General features: G+C 40.1%; 1 protein-coding gene across 5 annotated transcripts in view; it reads right to left on the bottom strand.

The window, feature by feature from the left end:
• SEMA6A (semaphorin 6A) overlaps positions 1-18,043 on the bottom strand; it is a 118,067-nt gene that overhangs the window by 12,100 nt on the left and 87,924 nt on the right. For 4 of the 5 annotated variants that reach the window (XM_068667773.1, XM_068667772.1, XM_068667775.1 and 1 more), the window contains one exon: positions 14,995-15,159. The exons of the other annotated variant lie outside the window; for it this stretch is intronic. In XM_068667773.1, the coding sequence (XP_068523874.1) occupies positions 14,995-15,159 (165 nt within the window). The remainder of the gene's footprint in view (positions 1-14,994; positions 15,160-18,043) is intronic. 5 annotated transcript variants of the gene reach the window in all.

The following is an 18,043-nucleotide window of genomic DNA, read 5'->3' as shown; positions in this document are numbered from 1 at the left end:
ACTGGACATCAAAATTAAAGTGACAGCAGGTTCAGGAATGACCAGAGTTTACCATGCATTTCTGAGATCTCATCTTATTGTTTTTCTTGAAGAAATAATTTCAAAGTTTCAGAATAAACCAAGCACATTATAATCCAAATGATTTGATGTTAGCCACTGTATTGGAACTGCTTTGTTGACAAAGGTAAGTAACCTCTTACTTAAAGGTAAGTACAGCCCTCCCCCTGTAAAGCTGTATTGTTGATTTGTAAAGGTCTGTAACCATAAGTTTTGAAGTTTTGCATGACTGCTGAAAAGAGCAATCTATCTCCTTATGACTCCAATACCTCCTCATGGCTCTTAAAGCCAGTAGCCAAAGCTAGCTCAGATATTTAGCAAACAAAAAGAGGATGCATGTGCTTGAAGGGAAGAATGAGTTTAGTAAAGAAAAAGCCTTCAGTTGCAAGAGGCACAAGGATCCTCAGAGGTACAAAGAGAAAATGTACTTCAGAACTTTGAAAAGAAAATCGACACATAACATGTCTGAACTAACATGTAACAAGCCTGAGAAGGATCTAAGCAATCAGATCAGACACAGAGCCCTCTGTCAAGGTGTTTTGGCCCATAGTCAGACCAATTTCAGAAGTAATACCTCCAGGACAGGTTCATCTATTGACCCTTAAGGGTGGTTTTACTTCTTTCAAGTGGTCCAAATTCTGTTACTTCTCCCATCTGATGAATATCTCTTGACACAACTCTCCATAGAAAAATGATGGTTGCAACTTCCTAGAAGAGGTGAGATCAACACATAGCTCTGCTCTCAATGGGAAGATGCTGAATATTAATTCCTGCATTTCTTACGATATGTAAGTTATGCAAGAAAGGTTAAAGAAATGACTCCACCAAGTCCTTATGAGATAACATATGAGTCTTGAAGTACCATTTTCAAAGAAGTTTTCAATTATCTGTTTTTATGAGCCTGAAATCCAATTTCTCTGCATGTCACAGCAGCCATACAAAACCTATACGATTGACATATATGTGAATTTTGACAAATTAGAAGGGAGCAGGCCTTTTCTGAAAGGGATTAATATAGATGGAAATTACAAACTCTGAACTAGCAAATTAATGCCCAGATATCTCCCAGCTCCACTGAGATGAAGGGCTGCCAGACTGGAAAATGACCAGAGCAGCAAGCGCTTAGAATATTTTAAGTTGCATTACTTATATGCAGTAACTCTGTCAATAAGCCAATTTATTAAGTTTTCAGGTATAAGAGGAGCTTTGAGGTACACAGCCTCCTGGATCTACAATGCAATGAGATTCACCACAGTCCAGAAAGCCAGTCCAATTTTATTTGCTGCAGTGGCTTTGCTGAAGGCCAACTCTTGCACTAGAAAGCACTTGAGAACCTTTCTCCCACTGGCAGACAACATGGAGTGACTGATCACTTTGAACTTTCCTGATTTCAGTATTTTCCTTCACCTCTCACCCTTTCCCAGTGAGCAACATTTTTTTTTAGATGCCAGTGTGATGGGGAATAAGCAAATATAGAAGGCCCCTTAAAACAGTAAACCAGTCATTTGCAATAGTTGAGACAAGATGTATAAAACCCAAATGTCAAGGAAAATTAATTCTTTTGTAGCCTGTCTCAGTAGAGGCAAGCTTTATACTGCTTTGCATCTTAAAAACACAAATTTCCTTTAAAGTCTGCTGTATTTCCTCTAATGACGTAAAAGAAGCTCAGTGCACATTCTGGGACCTTTCTACTATGCCTGCGATGAGCTTAAACATACCCAGCTGCTCTTTATTAGTTTACTTCAGGGGATCTTTCACAGCTGGGTTAAACCAGATTTACATATGTTTGGCTGAATATGCATGATTCCAGGGCTCCAGAGAAGTTGTCATAGCCTGCAAAATGAATCTCTCATCTTCACAGTTCCCATTTCACTGCATGGAGCTCTTCTGACAGTGCAGAACAAATGGCGTGTTTTTTTTTTCTTTTTTTCTGGTGTGGGCATTATGTATTCTAGGCAGCCCAGTGCCTTTCTGGAAGCAGTTTTTATGTACAGTGTCAAGGAAAGAGAAGCTGTCACCGAGAAATTCTGTGGCTTTCCTTTTCCTTTCTTACAGCCTGTTTTGAACTATGGCCTTTCTGCACAACAGGGAGAAGTGAAGTTTTCTGAATGTCAACAAGAGCAGCTTTGCTTAGCAGGCTGAAGCTCAAAGTAGACTTACAGAAGAATTGGGGTTAAATTTCAAGCACTTTATACGACCTAGAAACAAAAATTGTTTCTTCATCAAGTCTGATTTTCTTTAAATACACAGAAAATGGAAACGATGGTTTTAAGCGGGTTACTAAACACATTGCAGCTGAACTACCATAGGAGCCATCTATTAAACATCCAGGACATTTAAATAAGACTGTGCCCTATATATTCTATTCCTTGAGGTCCTTGGAAATGATTATTGAAGTTGAACATCTAGGTGACCAAGCCATCTATGTTTACTGATGCATACTGACTGTACTTCCTAGAGATAGTCCTCCTGTCCACAGCTGGGTTGCTGGTTAGGAACGTAGCTGGACCCCATGTTAGGCCTCCTCTTCTAGAGTGAATATGAAACCTCTTCCATCACTCATATGCCTAAAAAGTGTATTTTCTGACTGAAAGCAACACTGTGGATTAATTCTTCATTTTCTCTACACTCATGCAGGTATTTTCTTCAAGACCCAGACTTAAGAATTAAAACATGCTCCCAGTGGTCGGTAAATGACCACTAGAAATATTTACAGGGGTGGGTCTGTAGACCAAAAATGGCTTATATATGGCTGGTGTTTGGTATATCTTTTCCCTCTGTATTGTAATCCCATAGTCTCATCTGTCACTGAATACATTAGGCGACTGCAGTGAGTTTGAAACACTGGCCACAACAGTAAGCAAGACAGATTTTAGCTCTAGTTCTTTCTCTGTATCTCACTACTCTTCCAATATAAGTATTAGAAGCCTTCTTTCCTCTCAGTTACATTCATTCAGATCTGCAATCCCTCCAGTAAAGCAAGCAGGGTTACTCCAGTTACATCCTGAGGCAAAAGACAGCAGTTCCCTACTGGTCTTCTCATCCTGCTGCTGCTATCATCTCTCACTTCATTTTCTATCTCCAGTGCTGGCTTCTTTCATGTATTTTTCCTTTTGTCTGTCCAATTTCTCTGCATTTTTTTACTTGAATTTTAAAACCTTATTTATTTATTTATTTATTTATCTATGTATTTATTTATTTTTACCATCTCCCCATCTTGCAGAAACCGCATGCATATCTATGCTTTAAAGCTGTAACTTCACTGACACTTCATATTTGTGAATTTTTTAACATGTTCTCTGATTATGGTGGCCAATCTGCTAAAGTGACTTCTGTAACTTCATCTTAGGGTGCGTGGTATGACCTTGCTCTCAGATAGTTGCCCTGGGGCCAGCAGCAATCTTGCCAGACCAGCTTCCTCTGCAACACACTCACAGCCCATCCAGGCGACCTCTGGCCACCCAGCCACAGGCCAGGCATACTTGCTTTGTGGAACATCATCATCAGCGGGTCTGCATTACAACAACTTCCTCAACCCTCCACTTTCTTCTGCTACTGTTTCAAATCCTCTTTTTTTTTTTTTTTTTTTTCTGGATTTACAGTAGCATTTGTTCATTTTCTGCTCTTGATCTTTTTTAGGTCAGTATTTCCCACTGCTGCAAGCAAACCAGGGGTGCTTGCACAGCTAATTAATCAACATGAAGGTAAGTGCTAGAACAATGAACTGACTGGCTTTTCTCATTATCTGTAGGCTAGTTTTCAAGATATGTTTACTGATCTCTCTCTCTCTCTCTCTCTCTCTCTCTTTTTTTTTTTCCCTGGCACTGGGACTATAACAAGTTTTATCACAATCTCTGTGATACATTTTCTCTTTCCTCCTTTCTAAACACAGTGTAGGTGAGTCCAAACCTTTCAGGGAAGCATATGTGATGTTATCGAGTTGTCTTGCCATGAGCAAGCACAGATAAACCGTATTGTCTTTTCAGGTCTGCATGCTGGGTGTCTGAAAGTACCTGCTGATAATACTAATTTGGTTCAGTGTGTGAGAACTGCACACCAAGCTACATAAATACCCCCAGGGATCACTGGGTATAGCAAATTACTTTGTATTACTGGGTGAGTGCCTTGGGGCATTGCCTGTAGCCTGGTCATATTTAGACTAAAAGCATATAAAGTGTTGCAGGACTGTAAGACTTCTTTAAGATGCTGAATAGAGACTAGTGTTTTGCAGAGATAAAGGAGAATGCTATCTGAAAAAAATGAAAAAAAAAAAAAAAAAGAGCAGCACTCTTTATGTTCTTTATTATAAGCTGAGATTGCCCAAACCTCTGGGCAGGCTCTGTGGTGAATGCAAGAGGTTCAGTGGGGAATGCACACAGAGGAAGGGACAGAGGGCACCCCTGCTCTGTGCCCTTCTCTGAGAACATCTGATGGGAGTCACTCAGCTGCGAACACATACGGAGAATGGTTGAACTGTTTGTTGGAAACTGTATGCTGATGGCAGAAATTAGATTTCTCCCGTGCTGACCACAGGCTCAAAGCAACTACCAACTGCCTTTTCTGCACCAAATAACAAGACCACTTCTGCTAGCTTCTTAAAGCAATGACAACAAAAAATGCTACTCAGTTTTTACATAGCTTTATGACTTACACCTCATTTACCCTCATCAGCTAGCTAGACTGAGTTTAACTTTATAAGCAGAGGTAGACAGGTGCCTTGCTCTTTTTTCCATAGCTTCTTGTGAAACAAATTCATTGTATATACCAACATGAATGACTGTTCTAGATTTTTGCAAACTCAGTAAAGTTTTCTGAATTTTCCAATTGAAAACAATTGGAAAATACATTCTTCTCAAAATACTTTTGGAGTTATCTTGCTGAAGGCTTTGGTGTACTGCCATTCAGGAGGTGTTTCTATGCAGTCTTCCATTCAGTGTCCGAGTTGGTATTGTTTGTTTTAGCAATTGCAGATCTTTTGGGCTCTCTCTCTATCTCTCTCTCTCTCTCAAAAAAAAAAAAAAAAAAAAAAGCTGTTTCTTTCTGCAAGAACATGATACTGAATAACAGTAGCCTTGTAAGGCTTTAAAAATGAGTCTGGTCCTCCTTCCCTTTCCCTTCTCTCTCCCCCCCCCTCCCCTTTATTTTTTTTTTTAACAGCTGCTCTATTATTTTCTGTCACAATTGTGGGTAAGATGGGATGGAGCATGAACAAGATGGAATATTATTGACTGCATGCAGCTGGTGTTATTTTTCAATTAAAAAAAATAAAATCCTTGTTGGGCATATGAAAGAACTGCCTCATTTATGCCCAGTTCTGACAATGTTATGAAGATGCACCTTCATCTGAGATTTTATTTCACAGAAAATGGAAATCTTTGGTTGTTGCTGGAAGGACTACAGTTTAATATCTAGGGCTACACATTTTGGTAGGCATGGAAGGCTGGGAATGGTCTGGAGGCTATCCACTGGGACTCACTGTTTCAGAGCATTACAGGTATTCTTCTTGGTCAACATGAAGTTGATGATAAATGTGCTGCTGGCCATTTCCAAATGTTTGCTCTATTGTACAGCTGTGCCAGAGATGCCCCTTAATGCTCCCTGAGCAACTTCTCTATAAACTGCCCTAAGCTCTTCTAATATCAATGCAGCTGTTAAAATTTACTTCAGCAGAGATTCTGACTTACTCTGATCTGCTGGGGCAGTGAGAGCTGTCAGACTATCAGCTGGATAGCTAAAGTGCTTATCAATCATACCACCAATGTTCAGTGTACACGGAGTTGTCTGTGTATTTAGCTGCCAAATGGTGACAAGTCTCTTCTGGGTATGAACAGACTGAGGTTTTTCAATAGCTTAGAACTTGGCCAGTGGAGCTATTTTTTTCCAAACAGATATGTCAGGATGCACATTTTTGATATAATGGTAAATTTGCTCTATCCCCTTAAAAACTTCTCAATAAAATGCCCGCAAGACTCTTTTTATTTTATTTTATTTTATTTTATTTTATTTTATTTTATTTTATTTTATTTTATTTTATTTTATTTTATTTTATTTTATTTTATTTTATTTTATTTATTTATTTTTTTGTAAGAAGAGAATAATAACATATTTTTTCTCTCTCCTCTTTCTTAGCTACTGGCACAAGAATCTTGGAACACGATTAAAATCTAGAAAAAGTCATAGAAATGGTAATTGGAGACCAGAGACTATGGTGTCTCGCTAAATTGCTAAGTAGCTCAAAGTAGCACTCATCTAAACACCTGGCTAAACTAAGGATATTCATAGAAAAGACTACTTTCCAAATGTGACATTTGTTATCCGTATTTAATGTTAAATATGATTAACATGGCAAAATCTAAATTACAACCTCTCCAGTCTTTTTTAATTAACAGCATTCTGTAAATAGTACACACCAGCCCATTTTGATGTTAAAAAATATGCTTGCTTTTTGACAGTCTTAAAGAAAACTAAACAAAAAAAGAACACAGTCAGTCAGTATCCTATCCATGGAAAGAGATATAGATACTGTTCACTGAAAGGTTATCTATATGAGAAGAAATTATGTGGTGTTTTGTGCAGTCATGTGATTAATAAACAGTTCACAGTCCATACATTATATTGAAAGTGCTCTGAACCAGGACTGTCAATGCTTAGGTTGTTGAAAATTTACTACAGGACATCTTACCTATTAATTAATACAATTATTGAAACTATGCACATCCTATGTAAGAAAAATGAATTATTCAAATATCTTTAACAGCATATTGACATTTTAATTATACACTGGCACTAATTTAACACCAAAAGGCACTTTAAGTCTCTTCTGGCTGTAAGATTTTCTGCTGTTAAATCCCTTCATATTTTGAAACCATTTCAGAAATGTCTTACTTAAAGGGCTAAGTTCTTTCCTGCCCGTTCAGCATGTTTGCATTGCACAATGCCTCCCTGTACTCAACATATACATCCCCAGAATGAAACGTGGTGTTATTTAGCATCTTGAACACCAATTATTCCTTGCAGCTTCCAGAAAGAGTAGTGGCCCTGTAGGGCCAGCGTACCCTACAGTGAATTCTCAGCCCCTGATAAATATGTCAGCGCTACAAGGGTCAAACAAGAGCATGAGACAGTCTGTGTTTCTCCACCAGGCTGTCCTCACTGGGTGACCGTGGATGAACACAGCTGGGAATCTCGTCCATCACACAATAGCTCTAATGCCCTGAACTCTGAGCAGCTGCCTTGACAAATTAGACATGGCCTCTTTTATTGAAAAAGTAGATCAAGGTCCTGGGGCAATGACAGTTTTTCACTGTTTTGGTAAGACATGCTTCTGCTGCTCATTGCAGCCTGTAAATGGATAACCTGACTTTAAATCTATGCAGGTGGACAATTACAGGTCAAGGACACCTGCTGTTTCCTGCAGCCACATTTAACATTTGATGAGCTCTATTTTAAACTTCACCCTTCCTTTATTTGGAGAATTCTGAGGTATGCAGGCATATTTACAAAGGAAAGCTCCATTGTTGGTTTTCATAACCAGGACTTGCACATCAAGACAACCTCTTTTATTATCATATATTATCAAAAATGTTTTTTTTTTTGTTTTTGTTTCTTTCTTTTCTTTTCTTTCCTTTTTTTTTTTTTTTTTTTTTTTTTTAATACTAAATAAATGATATGTCACTTGACCCTTGGTTCAAAGCTGGCTACTACTTTGGCTAGTTAAATCTGAAATCCATACTGCTAGTGAAGCATGGAAACATTTTGATTTCTGAAAAATGCAAGCTAGATCCAGTGATGAAGTATAGTTATTTCTTTAGGCATGGTTTGTGTGTTGGAATATACCCATTCCCTTACATTGATCATCCTTTACCATATGAAACACAGAGAAAAGTGTTCCTCTCCTTACACTTTCAAAAAGATCCTACAGAAAATCTGTGACTAAATGAGCTAGATTTTTTTCTAATGTAAGGTTCAAAATGAAGTCTAGCCACAGAGAAGACACACTAAACCACTGCCCTGTATTCCTATCACAATCCCCCCTTTTAAGCTAAAATGGGTTTAAGGATGTGGCGCTGCCCATGGACTTGGTTTCTTGTTGTCTTTTCTGCATGCTTACTGTCCTCACTGTCTCTTTACTCTTGTTCTCATAGAAACTTAAAAACCATAAAGAAAGCAAGTTTGAAGAAAATCTGTTGCCAGGAATGTTCCTTCCAGCATTCTTCTTTTGTCAATTTCACATACAACTCCTATTTATTTATTAGCGCCTAGTTTTCTCCTCCCAGTGTTTGAATTCAGGGATGCAATCTGGGATGATTTGCTGTCACCAGCTCTGGGAACAGATCTTGTACATACAAGACAGAACAGAGGAAGTATCAGTGTCACTCCTCTGGATGGACAGGTCTGGTGTGCTCCCTTAATCTTGACTGCACAGCGTTCTTGTCTGTGTCACAGAGTACCTGTAGCTCCAGCAGGGTGAGGTTATCAACCTCCTGGCATGTTTGCAAGTTATAAGCCTGGTCTTATGATATAGATATCTGGCTAATAGAAGCTCTTCTGAGAAATTTGGTCTCATTTAACTATTATCAATGGTATTCTGGCATTGATTTGGTACAGAGCTAAAATGGCATCCTACAGAAGGTGTTTGGTATGCTGTGATTAGTCTCTGAGACTATCAGTTTCTGGACAAGTTGCTTTTTAGAGGTATTCTAAACCAATATGTTTGTTTGTTTGTTTGTTTTGTTTTGCTTTTAAATATTTTAATATTCCACCCAAGCAGCTAGTATATGTGACAAACATAAATAAGGTGTCCTCACAAAACAGGGATGTTTACAGGTGCTAATTTACCTAAGAACATTTAACAAATAAAATCTATAGGGCTCGGTGTAGCATGCACTCATCCAACCAGCCTCTGTTTAAATTCTAATGGGAAAAGTAATTAGGTTTTAATCTAGATGTGAATCTATAAAAACTTAAATGGGCTAGATCCATTTAAGTCTCGTATACATGAAATCCCTTTGTGAAGCATTATAGCTCCAAGTAATCAAACCTCTCACTTCAAGTCTCAGCTAAATGCTTTCAAATCATAGACAGTCAAGACAAATTCACTACTCCCTTTCTTACACCACTCTTTTACTGGACCGTGGGCAGAAGAATTAAATGTACAGAAAGTGAAGGATCAGGTCTGATTCTGTCTTCATTGTTTCCTCAGCACTCAAAAGTGTTAGTGAATGGCAAAGTACTTGCAATCTGTTTTATGTTTGTGTGGACAATGGTTTGAGACAGGGAAAAGAATAGCAATGTTTGTAATAGCTTCCTCCAGGCCCATATGCTCTGAATTTACAGTACTTCCCGAGCTACATCTAGTCAGCGCTGACTATGGTGCAGACTCTCCTCTGATTAGCCTAACACTTTTTTAGGAAGCAGTCAATTCCTTCCGACTTTGCCAGAACTATGATACAGATCAAATACAGGGAATTTGCTTCACCTTGAAAATCCTAACCCTTCCCTTCAGACCTGCAAACGCTGACTCCAAAGACAGCCTTGACAAATTCTGTGCCGCTTTAAATCCTCTTCTGAATTATTACCAAATGCCAGTAAGATAATAATGACTTCTCCCTGCTTCCTCTGATAAAACATGTTTTGAATCTTTTAGAGCCTTGCATATATCAGAATACAACGTTCTGTGTAAAAACAAACTGCAAATGTACTTCCTGGTGAAAACTCAGCCTTCCCATGATCAAGACTAGCTGCTTAGTTTATGCCAAAAGAGTCCGAAGCTTTGCTTTGCCACAGATTTCTTCATGTCTACGTGGAAAGTATCTTATTAAATCAGCACTTTGTGTTCTTTGTTATAACTATACCTGAAATTTCATACAATTCTTTCTCCCTGGAGCAGAATCTGCTGTAACATTTGCAGACTCTCCAGAGACAAGCATTGTCAGCACTTAGCAAGTCTTTCAAGTAGTGATAATCACAGTAAAAATTAGTAACACTGCCACTTGTGTACAATAAGAAACATCTTATGGAGTCAGATTTTGAAATTAACAGCCCTTGGGCTCCCCAATAACAGAGACCTCTCCAAATTGTTCACTACTGCTAATGACACCTAGGTCTGTACCACCCAAAGGGCTGCAGTTGTTAACAGTTACGCGTAAAATAATAGACTGTAAAGCATGACATATCCACAGGAGCATTCTTGACATCTAAATACACCAGCAGGTCTTAACCATATTAACTGTGTGCAGCATGTCCCACTTCCAGACAGTTTTTTACCATTGGCATGTGGCTATTGACAAAAGTTTTGTTAAGAAAAGGAGACACCACTTCATAATCGTCACTTAATGAGTGTTGAGACAAGTAAGATTACAAACATTAAGCCTGTTCAGAGTAACACTACACTTTAAGCAGTCAATGCCCAGCTAAACCATGTCCACCTGAATGCATCAGAAAAGAAGCTGTGGAAAGAAATCATAAGCCAAATCTCTACAACCAGTTTATCAGCACTGTGATTGAAAGGTAAGCTCCATACATTTAGGGAGTGAATAATAAAACTAAGCAGTTGGCTACATTGTGTTAACAAACCCAGGACTAGAAAAACATGAGGCATTTCTAGAAGGAGGCAGAAGGGACAGGAGACAGCAGAGAAGGGCCAGCAGGGTAATGAGGGAGCAAGGCCAGTTCCTCCTGAAGAAAATTACTTTGTTTTCTTCATGAAGGTCTCTCCGCTAGCAGTAAGTACTATATTATCTACTTCCCCTTCGTTAGTAGAACAACTACAGAGACACAGCACTAGGTCACTACTGGGGTGTACAGGGTAAAGCCTTGGAGTGCTCCACATGAGGAGCTTCACGACTGCTGAGGGCAGGAGGGAGGCTCAGTACAATGGCAGCAGAACGGGAGGTTAGACTGCAAGGTTAGGAAAATTCTTTTGACAAAGGTGAGACACACAATTAAATTAAGACTAAAACACAGCAAGAAAGGAAACAAAACATAAACATACTCTAGAACATGTTTTTTTGTTTGTTTGTTTGTTTTTGTGGTTTTTTTTTTGGTTGTTGGAGGACATGGAGAAGAGGCAAGAGGGTGCAGTTTGCCCAATCAGAGCTGATTTTTTGTTTGCAATGCAGAGGGGCAGATTCCTTAATGGCCAAAATAAAAATGCCAGTGGGATGGTAATGCATAATTCCCACTCTATGGGTTGCTCTACACATTTTCATCTTGGCAAGAAATGTGAGGTAGCTCAGAAACAACAATCCCAGAGTATATTTAGCTACTAAAGCTGTGGCACACAAATGTCACATTCCCATGAGTCAACCCTTTTAAAGAACCCCCTCTTCACGCCCCCACAGATATTCCCCAAGATGCCTGCACTGAATTAAAAGTGAAGCATATGGATGGATGTGACATCATCAAAGCACCCGTGTTACAGAAAAAAAAAAAAAAAAAAAAAAAGCAGCAAGTGGATTCTGTACAATTAGTACAATCAGAAGTAAGTCATTTGTGAGTACAGGAAAAGAAAGAAAATACTGTCCAAAGGACTAGACACAACCAATGAAGAACATCACAAAGCACCTTGCAAAACAAAGAGAAAATGTTTAAAAAAGAAGAAAAAAAAACAAACAAACAAAAAAAAAAAAAACAAAAAAAGAACATTTTTCTTTTCTCTGTGAATGTGCAAAAATGAAAGAAACCACAGCAAAAGTGAAAACAAAACCTTGATGAAAGGATAGTAAGCTTAACATTTTCTGATTTAATTTTGTGCAAGAACTCTTTCCTTTGCCCTTTAAAAACAACAGATCAATAGCAATTTTGGAGCCAACCGGCTTTGATTGGGCAAGGCAAGGAGTAACAACACACAAGTAGATGGTAATGGTAAACAACCATGCGGTCACCTCTGCCGCCATTGTTTTGATTGTGTGTAGACTGCTTCCAGCTTTGTCAATATTCATAATTAGGCAACAAAGAATGCATGATATTTAAATGACCCTGTCAAGTGCTAATAAGGATCTTTGGTAACTATCACTCCCTGAGCAGGGAACTATTGAATGTAAGCCACCTCATCAGTCAGTGAATTGAAGTGAAAATTATTCAAAGCCAACAGCTATACGTTTATTAATATTTTCACTGCATGCTCCTCTGAAAGCTGTGGCTGGCATACAAGATGCTTTTAAGAGCTAGTTTTCCATCTACTAAGCACTGCTTTGCAAAAGATTTGTAAAGTACAGATCCACACATAACAAATACTGTCATTAAAATGCATACACATCTCTGCATTCCTCTGGGTACATAAAGGGCCAGATCTTCCACTATTGGTGATTTCTGACTTAGCATCCCTGACTGATACCAGCAGAAGAGCTGGGTTCAAGGATCTTTTCCTTCCTTCCTCATCAAGTCTGCTTAATGACATCCCCTCTTCTCAGGGAGGAGGAAAAAAACACTACTTACTTTCAAAAGAGGGAACACTATTTTCTAGGAAATGTTGTCTCAGCTCAAAAAGTTTGAATACCAGGTGTTACCAAGAGGCCAGACAGAAAAAGAAAAATATATATATATATTTTTTAAGCTGTCAGCATTGTCATTGATTTATTTCTCTGATAAAAAGGAGTGATAGGTAGACCACATGCCATCTTTAGAAGAGCATGCAGGTTCATCTGCTTTCTCTCCTCTACATACCTGACACCCAGAAATAACATTTTTAAAATTGCCATTCTGCAGCTGAAGAGCAAGGTCTGAGGAACAGAGTTCAGATTCAAGAAATGAGGATGATTTCTCAAACTAAGCTTAAGCAGGGATTTGGAATCTGACCTTTTGTCTTCAACGCCCCCAAAGACTTACCCCTTACATTATGGTTTTGAATTGGAGTAATGCAGCTGCCTGAAATTCTGCTGCAGAGACTCTGCATCCCACAGGTCTGTGTGGTACAGGGAAGCTCTGTACTTATGTCACAGGTAAGTCTGACCAGGTTCAGAAATTCATTTTTTCCTTTAGATTTGCAGTTAGCCTCCTATCCTGATCATGTCTACATGATCAAGCTCAGAAAAAAAAATATAATTTGGGAACAGTAGCCTCTTCTAAAATCCACCTGAAGGAAAAAGAATACATGGAAGTTTTTACAGGAAAAACTGTTGGTAGGTGGGAGACAAGTCACATCTTCTGCCTGGGGGATTTCAGCTATTCCTATTCTATTTGCTGCTATCAAGCCTAAAAGTCAAGGCTACTAGATTAATTGTCTCCTTGGCATCTCAGGAAATTTTACTGCTTCTTCTGCCCAATTTGACCAGCTTGTCAGCCAGAAAGCTGCTTCAGACTTTGTCTCGGGTGGGCCAGCCAGGTGATGCACACTGCCCTGGTGAACAGGAGCTGTGAAGGCTCTTTGAGAAGAGTTCAATGAGAAATCTCTGAGATATCCCAAGACTGTGGGAGACATCGTGTGTCTGGGGCTGCTGTGAATGCCAGGCACCGAGTTTACAGTCCAGACCATTGCCAGCTGCTCGTGAAGCTCTGCTGAAAACTGTATTGCAATGTTAACATGCTCATTAGCCCCTGCTGAAAATCTCCACAGTGAGTGCAGAGAATTCAAGACTCAGTGGGTCAGGCAGAGGGGAAGGAATATGATTTAGTAACCTACTAGTTTGGGCAGACAATTCAAAGCAGTAGGTCTGGCATGCTAGTAGCTTCTCCAGGAACAGCTGATGCTTTTGTCTAATGAGTTTTTCATGTAAAATGCATGAACAACAGAGACTGGAATCCACATTTCAATTAATATTTTAAGTGTTTTTTATAAAGTATTCATAGTAGAAAGGCCTGAAGCTCATGTGTGTTCCTGCCCCTGGTGAGTGCCCTAACCACTCAGCAAGTGAGTTTTGCTTATACCCATCCTCCTTCTGGCCCGTTGAGTACTTAATTAGTCCATACAGAGTGAAACATCTTCAACAGGGAGGAGATTGAAAGAAGAGATCTAAGAACACCCTGGAGAAGAATAACAAGGACTTAAATCTCTCTAGGCAGAGGAGATATTTGAACCTAAGCCCCCTATTTACAAAGGAACCATTTTAACCTCATTCAGATACGGATTGAAAGCAGCAGGAAGAATGATGGAGGGCCATGACAGAACTATGGGTCACTACCATCCTCGCTCAGGAGAAAAGCTACTCTGTCCCTAAGCAGGTTCAAATGGCAAGTTTAGGCAATTCTCTAATTCTCTGCATGCATAGCAAAGCAGGACTAGAGGCCAAATGGCAGGGCTGTCCCTTGTCTCAGGCACAAGCATGCTTCAGCACAGGGCTGAACAGGGTGAAACACCACCTAAATCAAAGCACCTTTTGGCTCTTTAAAAATGCAGCAGAGAAACTCTCCCTACCAGCAACCACCTAAGGATCTTTTGAAATACACTAATGATCTCTGCAGCCCTCATTCTCAAAGGCATTTGATGCTCAGGTCCAGTGGCTAGGACCAGCATCTGTGTAACTCCACCAGTTAAAGTAGAGCCAACCTCGGAGCTTCAGTATTTCTTCCTGACAGCAAGAGACAGAAATAATGTGAAATTAGCTGAGACCTGCTGTGCTGCCCCAGGAATTCAGACAAAAAGGCAATATAAAAGTGCACTCTTAAGAAAAATGGAAAGCCACGAATCTGCCTTTGTCAGACAACGGGGAAGATCAAGTTTAAAGAGAGCTAAATCCCCACTGTTTCCCTCCTTCCCATGCACATGTACAATACACACGGCAAAGGCATACATTTCTATTTGTTTTGTGTGGTTTCCTCAGGCAGTGAATTATCTAGGACTGAGTCTGAGATTGGCTGTTTAGTTTCAGGCTTTACGATAAGCTTTTAATTATAGCACAGGAGTTTTATTACATGTTGCTCTGAGCCAGCTGGAAGCAGTTACACTTCAGTCCTCCCCCCCTCCCTCCTCACCACAGGAAGTCATTTCCAAGGCCTTACCCTTCTTGTCTTGATGATTATGGGATGAAACTGCCACATATGGGTCTGTATTTTCGGATGAACCAAGCGGATCCTTCCAATCCAGCATGCGTCCCCTAGCATCATAACCCTGTCGAGCCCGAGAGTTGGAAGAGGTGGTGCTTGGAACTAGTGAACTGGAGTGTCCTGTTTACATTATAAATACAGGTAGGGAAGACAAGTCTCATTAGTCACTTACCATGCCACCTCATGCTCAGGAGCACAACCTTTGCTTTCCTCCATGGGTGAACCTCGTAGGCTGAGCATGGCTTTGAAGGCCTTGCAAAGTGTTGCTCGAAGGAAACACAGAATTTGGACTTTCCAAACTGTCCAGTGGGATGGTGTTAATGGCTGCATATGTGTGTGGTTGGCTGCAGCTCAGATTGCAATTGTGTGTTTTTGCCCAGCAGTGTTAAATGCATGTGGAGCAGCATGAGGACTCTTTGTCTTAGTCAAACGTCCTTCAGCTGGATTCTGCACATGAGCCTGATACCGAAGCATCAGTCCACACTGTCTGGCACTGGCTTAGGAAGAAAAGCAATTTCAACAGCAATTTAAGCAATAAAATGGAACAACTTCTAGCACCACCAGAACTGGAGTGGAATGCCAGAATAGCTACAACATGATGATGTTTGTTGCCCTCTGCCTAGTGTCCCTGAGGGAATGAGAGGCTGCCCAGAACCTGTGCACTGGGGATGGAAAAAACACTGGGTTTGTGCCTACTTGCACCATTTCCACCAGTCTTGTCTGAGCAGTGGTCTACAATGGCTCTGAGGTAAGGACTGCTAGCAAAGAGCCACACATCATTTCTGCTCAAATTAACAGTGAAGTGAAGGCCTTATTACATGAATCTGGCCAAGAAATTGTAACTGTCTTCAAAGCACACTTGGTTGGTAGACCTCTCAGGACAGAGATGTGGCATTGCTTGCTTGCTTCAGGCCCCTTTGAACACTGGAAGGCCCGTTTTGAAGGAGGAAAGTTTAGGATGTGATCTGCTTTGCATTTGTCACACAGGGTAGACCTCTTGACTGGAAGAGAGGATTACAGCCCTGCTCCCCTGAGTTTCACAGCTGCTCTAGGCATTGTCACTGCCATCCTGAACATGACTGAGGAACTCCTTGCTGGTTGAACACACCTTAACAGCACACTCACAGGACATGACCCGCCAGAAACACTGCACAATTTTAACAGTGGTTTGGCTTTGGCATAAATATATTTGTAGATATGTATGTCCTTTGCAGCTCAACCCCAGGAAGTAGGTCAACACCCAAAACGCAGTACGCTTGGAGTCTATGGTTTCTGAATGATGGCCCCAACCTGGACTTGCAGTGGCTCAGCTGCTCCATGACTCCTGGGAAAGTGGGCACTGAAACTCCAAGCACACCACATTCTGACCTTAAAATCACTCATATTTCTGAAAGTTTCTTTTCACCATTTGCACCAGTGCTTTGGCCATTCTGGTCCCTGATCTCAGAAGCAACATCAGTCCCTTCAGTGCATGGAGAGCTGATGAACTTCAGCTTCCCAACTACCCTCTAGCCATCAGAAATCTGAATGTTCTTCAATACAGACAAGTGCTTCATTTTATCCAGCCCTTTTAGCAGCTTCATCAGATTGAAATATTGATGAAATCCGCAAAAATGCTGCAGCTTCTGTTAAGATGCTGCTATGATTTAAAGAAATTCTGCTGAATATTAATGATCTTGGAGGGGAAGAAAATGCCCGTGCTCCTCTGCATATGTTTGATTTAGCGTGCAGGTTTGTGTGTAGCAGTACTTTGGACTGTGTTTTGCACAGGATATGGAGACAACTAACTTCTATAACCAGCGCTCTTTGTAGGGCAAGCTGGTGAGATTCAGCATTCTCACCATGCAGAATTCTCACCCTTCAGGTACTACAGGTAATCATTAATACAATTAATTGAGCACTGGACCTCAGGCTGAGGGCTTATGCTGATGAGGGCACTGTATTTTTTCTCTCTCCTGGTAGGAAGGGTGGTTTCCTCCCGCTAGCCACCTTTCTTTAACATGGCAAACTAGAGGGTGTATTTTTTTTAAGATGGCGCTTTTAATGTTGCCCAAATAGGAAAGAGAAGCCAAATATTATTCTCTACTAGAAGGTTTCCGTAAGCAACAGCATGGCTGGAAGCACTGGTAACACACAGTTAGATGGATGATGGGCTTCAATCCAGACTTGCTGCCTGTTCCACAGCAGTTCTACAGGGCTGCCTGTTTCCAAAAGGATGGGTAGAGGCCCAGTGGCTGAAAACACGTGCCCTTTTGAAGCAAGAATACACTGGAGCATGAAAGCTTTCACTTCTATACCATTTTACGCTTGTCAATTCCTGTGCTCATTCTCAAGAAATAAGAGGAACAATGGGACATAGAATAGGCCAGAGAATAGGCCAAAGTTATGAGATTTCCATGTCTTCTTTTCCCTAAGGACTAAACCACAGTGCCAGAATTCATGGGGTTTCAGTCTTCAAGTTAATACCCCATTCAATGGCCACAATAATGTGTACAACATTTGGTCAGCCTACAAATAGTGCTGCACTCAACATAAGAAAGCAATTAGTCAAAGCTTGATAAGGAGGTGGAAGAGAAGGAAATCTTGCAAAGCAGCAATTATATTTTATACGTGCCTTACATATGCATTTATATGTCCATATCTCTGTCCAGACACTTTTACTTTTGGTGTGCTTAAAGGGACAATTTTAAGGAAAAGACAAAAGTATGGCTGAAGAAAAACATTTCTTAATACAGTAATCTAGAGGAAATATATGCCTAAGGGACGCATTTTCTAAAAAAAAATAAAATAAAAAAAATTCCTCAACCATATGCTGCAAATACATGGAGAACTTCTTGGAAATTGAAAGCTTAGGCTTTGTGAAGATAGTAATGTATACCAGATGGCAGTTAGGTAGAGGAAGGTTTCACACAATCGTGAGAAACCAGTCTATTTGCTCTGTTACTAATGTGCTAGTCTAGTACACACTGAGAAACAGTCTTCCACATGTAATCAACATAAACTT

Source organism: Anas acuta, chromosome Z (assembly GCF_963932015.1).
Source record: "Anas acuta chromosome Z, bAnaAcu1.1, whole genome shotgun sequence".
NCBI lineage: Eukaryota > Metazoa > Chordata > Aves > Anseriformes > Anatidae > Anas > Anas acuta.
The sequence above is the reverse complement of the archived record's forward strand: the minus strand, read 5'-3'. Positions and strand labels throughout refer to the sequence as shown.